Source organism: Stigmatopora nigra, chromosome 12, assembly GCF_051989575.1.
Source record: "Stigmatopora nigra isolate UIUO_SnigA chromosome 12, RoL_Snig_1.1, whole genome shotgun sequence".
Classification (NCBI taxonomy): Eukaryota; Metazoa; Chordata; class Actinopteri; order Syngnathiformes; family Syngnathidae; genus Stigmatopora; species Stigmatopora nigra.
Genome location: NC_135519.1, coordinates 3,367,615 through 3,378,084, shown reverse-complemented (window position 1 = coordinate 3,378,084; position 10,470 = coordinate 3,367,615). Strand labels below are relative to the sequence as shown.

The 10,470-nt window shown below is 39.1% G+C and overlaps 2 protein-coding genes across 4 annotated transcripts in view; one reads left to right on the top strand and one right to left on the bottom strand.

The window, feature by feature from the left end:
• Positions 1 to 5,862, bottom strand: part of LOC144204947 (PDZ domain-containing protein 7-like) — a 7,431-nt gene extending 1,569 nt beyond the window's left edge. Inside the window, exons 1-7 of one of the 3 annotated variants that reach the window (XM_077728927.1) lie at positions 5,252 to 5,862; positions 4,402 to 4,593; positions 3,769 to 3,906; positions 3,526 to 3,700; positions 3,159 to 3,335; positions 1,604 to 1,751; positions 638 to 698 (exon numbers count right to left, since the gene is read on the bottom strand). In XM_077728927.1, coding sequence (XP_077585053.1) covers positions 638 to 698; positions 1,604 to 1,751; positions 3,159 to 3,335; positions 3,526 to 3,700; positions 3,769 to 3,906; positions 4,402 to 4,555 — 853 coding nt within the window. In that variant the 5' untranslated portion in view covers positions 4,556 to 4,593; positions 5,252 to 5,862. Of the gene's footprint in view, positions 1 to 637; positions 699 to 1,603; positions 1,752 to 3,158; positions 3,336 to 3,525; positions 3,701 to 3,768; positions 3,907 to 4,401; positions 5,183 to 5,251 lie in introns of those variants that run through there. The other 2 variants (XM_077728930.1, XM_077728928.1) reach the window with 2 other exon arrangements.
• On the top strand, positions 5,788 to 10,328 carry sfxn3 (sideroflexin 3). The gene is made up of 10 exons (XM_077728931.1): positions 5,788 to 6,036; positions 6,541 to 6,710; positions 6,790 to 6,960; positions 7,289 to 7,387; positions 8,665 to 8,740; positions 8,821 to 8,906; positions 9,799 to 9,926; positions 10,002 to 10,051; positions 10,136 to 10,185; positions 10,262 to 10,328. Exons 2-10 carry the CDS (start codon positions 6,547 to 6,549, stop codon positions 10,311 to 10,313), a joined length of 876 nt encoding a protein of 291 aa, XP_077585057.1. The 5' UTR covers positions 5,788 to 6,036; positions 6,541 to 6,546; the 3' UTR covers positions 10,314 to 10,328.
• The last annotated feature ends 142 nt before the right edge of the window (positions 10,329 to 10,470 follow it).

The window sequence follows — 10,470 nt, the reverse complement described above, 5'->3', positions numbered from 1 at the left end:
CACCTCAATTACAGGTGGGCTTTAAATTAGCTGGAAAGTTTCGTGAAAATATCTGGAGCAATCAAAGAAAAAATGTCTCTTTTTCGTGAATAAAGTCTTTGCATATTTCCTGAAAAAAATAACCCATTTACTGTTCGTGATTACTTTTTTCTTTGTTCAGTGTACTCATTTTATGTCTTACTGAAACTTGAATGCTTAAACTACTCCAAAAATGTGGGTATAATTTCCAAAAGCACATCAATGTTCTCACATTATGTTAGTGTGAATCTGCTGTAGCATTAAAAACGTGATTGTGTTTAAACACACACACAACCTGCAGAAGGCCAAGATTATTTTTCCCAATGTTCTATGTATGTTTTGTGAGAATTTTAAGCAGTGTGACCTCTTGTCCTATAAAGCGTTTAAGCCTCTCAGATAGGGCGTGAGCTAAGAATGATCCGTCTCTTATTCCTTTTGAAGAATCTAATATAACTCTTTGAATGTTCATCTCCAAGAGAGACAGATGTCAGCTCAGGTTTTGAACCAGGTCAAAAGACCCTTCCTTACTTTATGTAAAATCAAGCAGCCTTTCCAGCAGTATTCAAAACAGGTTTTAAAATACAGGCTTATGTTGTTTTAGTGGTAAAGTTCAACTTACATTTGTCCAGCCAGCCGTACTCGGCAACAATCTCTTTGTATGCCGGATATCTTCCCGCTTCCTGTAACAACACACAATCAAGTAAAAGTCTACACATTCCTGTGTCGCCATTGTCCGGCACTACGTTTAGTTCCCTCGGTGGTCTTTTCAAATGACAGGACGCTTTTGTAGGTGTTTGAATTACACATTTGCCAACTGAAGCTTTTCACAGTACTTTAATTTACTGTACTTGTAGTTCTGATAAGAAGAATATCTTAATCATAAATGTTGAAATAAAAAAAACTGCTTGTGATATGTCTATTTGAGAATACGTACAATAACTCAACAAAAATTGTTGGTTTCACCTTATATATCAAATTTCCAAATGTAAACATTTTACTACATGGTATTGTATTTTTAAGTAGTACTATGTGTGTATGTCTGGCATTGAGTGTGGTTATGGTTCACTGCCATTTATGGCGATAAATTTCCAATCCAAAATATAGCCCTCACTTGGCAAGCAATGAGTTAATACATTTAAGAACATTACTTTTTTTAAACGTAATGCTCCGTTTGACAAATGAAAGTAGAACGGTTTAGCTGGGCCCTAGCGTGCTTGGATTTTTCTGAGCGGCCATCTTTGGAAAACCCTGATTTAAACGTTAACAATTGTACAAGCTGTACACTAACAAATTGTCATTGTCGCCAAGTGTTCCCATAAAAAAAGATCCAATCAAATATTTACAAGATTCAGGGGTGACCTTACCTGTGTATTGTTTGTACAAGAATTGCATCTATAATAGGGCTGCAAGCTGGAAGTAGCACACGAGGGAAAATTGGAACCTGATCCCAGCCCTCCTATCAATAATGTACACGGACCCAGTTCACAACGTGCAAGCTGAGATGAATAGCTCTTGAACTCACCAGGGTGACTCAACAAAAAAGTGGATGCGGTCAAGCAGAATTTAAATCAAGAAAAATTCTCACCCTGATGGTTAATACGACGTGCGCGTGTCTCTTGAGAACTTCCACGGCGCCACCGTGTGTGATGTCATCAAAGCTGACCCCGTTGGCCGACAGGATCTGATCTCCCATCTTGATACCCTGTCGCTCCGCCAAGCCACCTGGGTCCATCCTGACAATAAAGCATCAGTTATTGGATTAAATAGCGCACTTTTGTGGATTTTTACACACCAATTAAATAATAAAATCATATCCTCTGCAGAAATAAAGGATCATGATTCACACAGATCCATACATTCGGAAATTCTACCAGAACGTCACGAGTAAAAGAGCTAGCAGAGGACGTATGCCTCAACTGAAAAGAAGCATGTAGATGAGTTCTTATTGGTTTTATCATGGAATACACAATTCTAAGTGAGTCATAAGTCCTGAAAACACGAGATTCTACGATACAAGTTTAAACCGAAGGCTAAAGCACCATAAAAGGCCCCCCGTGATTCAGAAATTGAGATAAATGCATCTTCAGCTCCATTCACATGGGATCTACTGAAAGGTAAATATTTTACATTTTTGACTCTTGACTCCACAAGAGAAACCTGGTGATTTAAAAAAAAACCTGGAAACGAAACTGAGATTTCATAATAGTGCAGTTTTGACAACGCTGACCAGGGAAACAACACCGGCTAAAGCCTTGTTGTTTTGGTTTCCATGCCATTGACCAGAGGAGATAGACCAGGGGTGGGCAAACTTTTGAGCCCGGGGGCTACATTGACATTTAAAAATTTGACAGATGGGCCGGGTCAGCACAAGATACGATACTTATATAAAAAAAACTGCATCCATTAACAGTACATATGAAACATAAACAGAAAAAAAGGACTAAAGTATTAACATACTCATTAATCGTCATAAAAGTATAAAGTACAAAGTAAAGTAAAAAAGAATGTATTAAGAAATATTAAAATCTAATTTTAAAAAAAGATAGAGGGGCTGTAAAACCCCCAAAAAAACAAATAAGAGTGGACAGAGCTACTGCCACTGGCTTCCGCGTGACGGCACCATCATGGGGGCAAAAAATAAAAAAATAAAACATTATTAGGGCCGTATGTGGCCTGTGATAAACCACATGATAACCATTTAACACGGGTATATTTTACTGCAGTTTATCTAAAAAAAAATACAAATACTTCTGGCTACAATTCCTTTATCATTTAGTCAAACCAATCTTGAGGAAAAGATTTGAATTCAAACAACAGAATAAACAATTTACCGCCTGCTTGGTACACTTCCTTGTATTTGTCCAATTCATTGAGTTATTTTCTGGGTCGGATGGGAAAAAAATAGATGCTTAATTCGTCAGCGCCCGTGTTGTTCCAATTTGGTATACAAGACGTATTATAATCATTTACTGATGAGACTGATAAAACGATTGAAGTTCGGGGGGGGGGGGGGGGGGGGGCTTACTAAAACACAGGCCTCCAGAGTAATGAAACTAAAGAGAAGAGGATGTGTAGTCCATACGTTCATTACGTCATTCGGCAGAAGTACAGAAACCACCTTAACAATTGATTTGAATTACCTGGACACGTAGATTCCCATTCCAAACTCTCGTCCTCCTCGAATGTTGAAGCCCAGGTAGCAGTCATCGGACGTGGTGAAGAGATGAACAGTTCTACTGAGGGCGCCGTTTGAGCCGGCTTCGGAAAGCGAGCGTCCACAGTCCTGCATCACCATTCGTCTGTGTATCAAGTCCACCCTAAAACAAAGTTTTTCAGATGTTGTAGAAAAGGTTAGTTCTGTTGCCAAGTTTTTTCCCCAAACTGTATCTTTTTGTTTTCCTTATTTTAAGGAATTCTATTCCTCTATTCTGTTTGATTGTATCACTCTCATTTTGATTTTCCTTGGCTAGAATGAAAGTGATCAATAAATTCCTTGTTTCCACTCACCACATAATCTTCTCCTCAGCGTAGCGTATGTCAGGGATTTTACCCAAAGACCTCACTGCCATCCTCAGACGGACATTTCCCGTCAGAACCTTGACAGCACTGTTCATGCTGATGTTCTCCAGGCTCACACCATTCACCTCCACGACCTGGTCCCCCACAGCCAGGCCGGCCCGAGCTGGGTCAGAGAACCCGTAAATAAGTAAATGGGTACTTCACTTTAACGGAGAGAACCTTCCTGCTAACCTGCAGAGCTGCGCGCTTCCATCTTGCTGACAAAAATCCCCAATCCATGTTCTGATCCGCCTCGCACGCTGAAACCGAGACGCTCATCCACTGTCCTGTTCACTGTCACAGTGTGTATTTCGTTGGTGTCATCGCTGCCTAAAAATACCAAATTTCTCTTATCAATTTTCAATTAGAGCATCTTCTCCTCTCAAATAATGTACCGTATTCTTGCATATAAGCCGCCCCGCGTATAAGCCACACCCTTAAAATCACCTTAAAATCATTAAATATTACAATTTCTCACGTATAGGCCGTCCCCTGATTCACATTTTTCACCTCCATATTTATAGTTTTAATAGCGAGTACAAAGAAATCTTGACAAAAATTATCGCATGTAGTATGTCAAAATCACATTATCAGGGTCAATATCATAAGGAAGTTAGTAATTCATCCAGTAATGGTTGTTTTCTTACTGCAAAACTGAAAATGACCAACAAATAGTAAATTTGCCGACATTTACTGGTGAAAGTGTATAGCAATGCTCTAAGTCTTGTGGGCCGTACCCTTAATTCCATCATTTTTTTTGTTGCAAATACGGCGTATATGTAAGAAATTACAGTAGTTACGGTACAATTGAATTGATTGTCTTACCCAGTACAGGACCATTGATGAAGATGACTGCTGGAGAAGAAGACCTTTGTCTGTGTCCTTGTTGTTGCCTCTTCAGCGTACAACTGTGGGACCCCCGGTTGTGGACATGGTGGTGTCGGCCCCTGTTTGGCATCTCACCCCGGGAGTGAGCCATAGAGACGGTGTTACAAGCCTCCTTTCAGTCATTCAAACCTTTTTGAGGTATAAAACAAAGTGACTGAAAGGATAAATTCCTCTCTTTGGAACTGCATGGCTTTATGTATCTCTCTCCTTCTCTGTTTGTGGAGGCCAAATTGAAAATAGACATAGTGCATCCCCATCCAGTCATGTTTAATTAACAAGGGTGTCTGATGTGACAAGCTACCCTGAGGAGATCCTGTGACTTTTTCTGGGCCTTAGAAGTCCATTTATCTCAATATTCTATCATGAATATTAATTCAATATGGAGGAAGGATGGGGAGAAAAGCATGGGAATGATTTGACTTTAAGATAAAGACAAAATAATAGACCCAAGACACAGCTGGGGATAATTAGGTCTTAGAGGAGTGGTTTGGCCACATTCAAGAAGTTATCAACAAGTGACACGAATTGGCAATCGCAAAGACAAAAAAACATACTGTGGCACAAACCACGATGAACCAAACAAACAAAAAGACTGATCTAGAGTCAAGAATGAAAATAAACCAAAACACAATAATCAAGCGCAAAACGTGACACGTGGTGAGATCTAATGGAGGATTAATTTTTCGGCTAGATGTCAGGCTCTCTATCTTTTTCACGTTTAATTACAAAAAAATAAAGCACAGAGTTAATGTTTAAACTGCGCCAAAGTTAACGATTTAATGCTTACCAGTGGAAGCGTGCGTCGTAACAATAAGGTGGCACACACCACTACCTAGTGGCCACAAGTTGTCTGTCTCATCAGTGCAGTTGGTTCTTCTTGACAGTCTACGGGCCAACCGGTCCGGGCGTCTTCACTTGTCGGCCATTTTGTATCAGTGCCATTTGATAAACATTGCAATCATTAGCGCGTATCATTTGAAATGTATATAGATATCCTTTTTAAACTTATTTACAAACGACTTGGTTTCTCACAATAGTCAGAAATATACAATCATAACGACACACTTCAAAAGCAGACAAAAATATGCTATTTTTTGTACATAGTCAAATAATAAAAGCTCGACGGCAATATTGTCATTCTGTGTCATAAAAAAAATGAAAAAAACACCAATCAAAAAGTAGGCGTTTGTCCTCTAAACCAATAAGATGTTTTTAATTTTACCAGCTGCTTTTGCTGATAGGCCCCCTTTGAACACGCCCTGGCTTTGACAAGGGTTGTGCTGAGTTCAGGTGCATTAAATTATTACAAACTCAAAATCTTCAAATTTGGTCAACCCTGAATAAGGTTAACGTACTTTTTATTTATGTATGATTCGGTCATTTATTTATGAAAAGTAAAGATTTTTTTAATGCACACAGTTAAATTGATTGAATCCTATCTATTTTAGTGTGTGAAAATCGTCAATTTGTAATGGAACCCTGATTCCCAATTCTTGGTCGGGAACGTGAAACCATCACAACACTCCCAGCCGGTTGCAGTGATATTGAGAGGTCAATCTTCTTCCAATCCAGGTATCGTTTGCTTTTAATGTACACCTTTTTAGTGTATATATTTTAGAGTGATATCCCAACGCGATGATTGCGTGATTTAAACCTCTTCTTGAAATTTGACTAATCTGATTGTGGACAGCGAGATCCACGCTAGCCTAGTCGGCTAACCAGGAGGTTGCTGAAATGGTGGAATTTGGGGGAAAAAACAGGATTTTTGTGTAGTCTGATCCCACTTCGGTTTTGGTGCTTTCTGAATTGTACAGCAACCTGTCTCGATTTTAATGAAAAGGCTCGAATTGGTTGGCCCATTCAGTTTCACTGACAGCTCACTGTCACGCGCATGGCTTTGACACCCATTTTTTTTTAAATTGTAGTTATCGAAAACATTGCGGCAACATTTGAGTAAAAACCGCTTTTGTACATACTGCTAACTTGGTTAAATTCTAGGTTATTTAGATTTTTTTCTTTACACATTATAATGATCGCTTATCATGAAGATCTTTTAATAATCTCAATAATTTGAAGTCCAAAATGTCCGGAGATCTGCCCCTCAACATCAACATCAAAGAGCCACGATGGGACCAGTCGACCTTCATGGGCCGTGCCAAGCACTTTTTCATGGTGACGGACCCTAGGAACGTCCTCCTCTCCTCCGCCACGCTAGAGGAGGCTCGGCTCATCGTGGAGAACTACAGGTACACTTAGTCTTAGAAGGAGGCAGAACGCTACGTGGGCTGAGTCATTACTAGAATCCAAACACTTTTCTGTGTTTAGAACGGGTGTGCTGATGCCCGGCCTGACGGAGGACCAGCTGTGGCGAGCCAAGTACGTGTATGACTCAGCCTTCCACCCCGACACCGGGGAGAAGATGTTCGTGATTGGCCGAATGTCTGCTCAGGTGCCCATGAACATGTCCATCACTGGCTGCATGCTCACCTTCTACAGGTACCGCCTTAGTGACGCCCTATCAGTCACTCTCTTTCTCTCTGTATGTTAATCAGCTAAGCGGGCACTGACTTACTGTACATTTCATTTAAATAAATGGACCAAGAGAGCCACACGGGACTGAAATAGAGGCTTAATCCTGAAAAGCCTCTTAAGTTATTGCTTGCCATTGACTGTGTTAGACGTCCAATCCATTTTCCACCCAGGCAAAAATGGATTACTAGATGCTTATTCAAATTCAAAAGCCTTTATTATGGTCATCATATGTACGTCATGCTCAACTGAAGGCAAGGAGCATTTTCTAGAAACATGTGTCATGTGTTTACAGGACCACACCAGCGGTGGTGTTTTGGCAGTGGGTTAACCAGTCCTTCAATGCAGTGGTCAACTACACCAACCGCAGTGGGGACGCTCCCATCACCCTCAAGTAGGGACCACTTTATCTAACATCTGGTTGGGAAAATGTGTATTGCTAGAGCAAAACAAAATCGTTTTAATATAAACATAATTCATAGAAATCTTAAAATAATTGCAAACTTTCATATTAGACAATGTTATTTTATTGTATTAAGCAATTGTTTCTATAGTTAATAGCATTTTTTCTATTTTAGATTGGTTTGAAAATATATTAATCAATTAGATTCCAGAATTGGATACTATTATTGTTTGAAAAAAAAGGTAAAGCAGTAAAATCCACAATCTCTCATGTAAACTTTTAGCATAATTTACTTATTTTAAAAAAAAAGTATTATTTTTTTTATTTATGTTGGTTCACATTTATATGTGCCCTGCAATTATTGAGGAATCTATAATGTAGGGTTTACACTGCTTCCCCCCATAGTTGGCTGGGATAAACTCCCCCCCAAAAAAAGATACACCTCCCCAACAACATATCAGGAGTGGCAAACTTGACAGGCCTTTAGCTTGTAATAATAACAAGTGGTGTAGTGATTGTCTAAACAGTACACACCCTAAAATAAGGGTTGTTCTATAAGCTTAATGAAGACTTTCCAAGCCTTTTTCTAGCTGCGGCACATTTTTCGTATTGAGAAAATCTCAAGGCACACCACCTGTTAAACATATTGAAAATTAAAACTATGCTGCCTATATTAACAATATAAAGTTGTTCTCATTTAGGTTTTATCACCAAGGAACAAATGCACACTTGATGAAACCATTGGCACTACACTTGGAAAGTTTATGGGGTACATTATTTCTATAATATTGATCAAATCGGAATTTCTTTTTTTTTTTTTTTAAATCAAGTTTTTCCCATTTATGCAGTGAAATTGCCTTCCACGATTTACCTACCATAAGTCAATTACACTCGTAAAGTCATTATTTGCATAGTTTAATTTTTAAATGACCAATTATATTTAATTATTGCATGATTCATTTATGTTGTCATCATAAAATATGATTGCAATTAATTCATCACATAATGTGTGAATTGATTATTTATAGCAACCAAAAAGTTAGTATTAGTCAATCATAATCTTGAATTTCCTCAAATAAGAGTGTGGTAAATTCAAATTCTTAAGATTATAATAAGATCTTCATGAATTATTTTAGTGGCTTTTTGTTCACTAACTTTCAGTAAATGATAACATATCAAAACAAACAATTTTAGCAGGATTTTTTTTTTTTTAAACTTGGAAATTTCCCTTTTTTAATGAAGAAAAAAAATGTCACTTATTCTTTCAGTCAGCTTGGCGTTACATACGTGAGTGCCACGACTGGCGCTGTGGTCACCGCTCTAGGCCTCAAGTCTCTGGCCACGGTAACATCCTGTCGAAGCAACAATCCGTCATAAGGAAAAGTGATTTTCCAATGGTCTTAAATGTGGCTGGTCCTCCTCAGCGTCTCCCACCCATCGCCAGCCGCTTTGTGCCCTTCGCTGCTGTCGCCGCTGCAAACTGTATCAACATCCCCTTCATGAGACAGAGGTGAGATCAGCTTGCTTAACAGCTCTACTCTACCCCAGGCATATCAAACTTATTAAGTAAAAACCTCCACCAAGTGGTCTGGACCGTTAAAATCATGGTCTGTACCAACTAAGTTACACACTATATAACAGGGGTCGGGAACCTTTTTGACAAAGAGAGCCATAAACAATTCATATTTTCAAATATTATTGCTTGAGAGCCATACTCAGAATTTAAAAGTAAAAATACATGAAAATCTGAGCATTTATTATTCATTTCACCACTTTGAAAGTTAAAAAAAAGTCTGAATTCTTCTGAGAACATTATTTCACTGTTTGCTAATCAATGAGTATCAATGAGAGTATGCATGCAGAAGAGTCTAATGAAGAAAAACTATGATTTAAAAAAAAGGCGCTAGATAGTTTGGGCGCCACAGCGCCGGCGTGACGCTCCTATTGGTGCGTTCGGGACTTAGGTCTCTCACCAGTGATTCCCATATTTTACCACACAGGTTTGCGGAGAGCCATATACACCCATCAAAAGAGCCACATAATGCTCGCGAGCCATATGTTCCCTACTCCTGCTATATAACTTAAAAACAACAGCTTTGTTATAGTTCTCTTCTACAGAAGTAGGAGCCCAGCATTGCTGTTAATTCTAAATTAATTAATTAAGCATTGCTGTTAATTCTAAATTAATAGCAATGCTAATAATTATAATTATTATTAGTCATACCTCTACTTACAAATGCCTCTAGGTACGTCAAATGAGCGTCTTTGATAGGAAAAATCGCAACTCATTTTCATACTTTACAAAACCAGATGAGACCCATACACAAGTTTAATCCGGTCCCTGTGCCATATGTTTGACATCTATACCCTACCCTACATGTTTGTGGTTTCCTTCGCACCAGGGAGTTGAAGTACGGCATCCCCGTGACAGATGAAAATGGAAACAGGTTAGGAGAGTCTCCCAACGCGGCCAAGCAGGCTATCGTGCAAGTGGTTGTGTCCAGGATCGGCATGGCTGTGCCCGCCATGGGTAAACGCACCCGTGTTGCACTCGTTTCCATTCATAATGAATTGAAATGTTAATAGCGTCTTTGTTGTTTTGTAGCTATTCCTCCCGTCATTATGAATGCTTTGGAGAAGCGAGCCTTTATGAAGGTAACATTCTTCCGCCCGTACTTGCACTTAACTCAAAGGAGTCTTTCCACATTCCGACCTAAACGCGTTGTGGCTTCCCTGCAGCGCTTCCCGATTCTCAACGCCCCGATCCAGGTGGGGCTGGTGGGCTTGTGGTAAGTCAACGCTTGGATTTGACGGGTAACATTTTGCACTGGTCTAAAAATAAAATGCCTTCTCTTTGAATGACAGCCTGGTGTTTGCAACCCCTTTGTGTTGCGCCCTGTTCCCACAGAAAAGGTAACACAAAAAATTCAATATCATCATCTTTGGATGTCATTGACACCAATCAACGGTTAATCTGATTTGTCGACTCATCTATAAATCATGTTACTTACTGTTATATATTTGGGGTTTACATTTCAGCTGTATTTCAATCATAAATTATTTGCTGAGAAAAA

Excerpts from the sequence above, each read along its gene's own strand:
- sfxn3 (XM_077728931.1), top strand. The coding sequence starts at position 6,547 with ATGTCCGGAGATCTGCCCCTCAACATCAACATCAAAGAGCCACGATGG. Across the intron at positions 8,741-8,820 it reads GCCTCAAGTCTCTGGCCACG|CGTCTCCCACCCATCGCCAG; the intron begins GTAACATCCTGT and ends GGTCCTCCTCAG. Across the intron at positions 10,052-10,135 it reads AGAAGCGAGCCTTTATGAAG|CGCTTCCCGATTCTCAACGC; the intron begins GTAACATTCTTC and ends GCTTCCCTGCAG.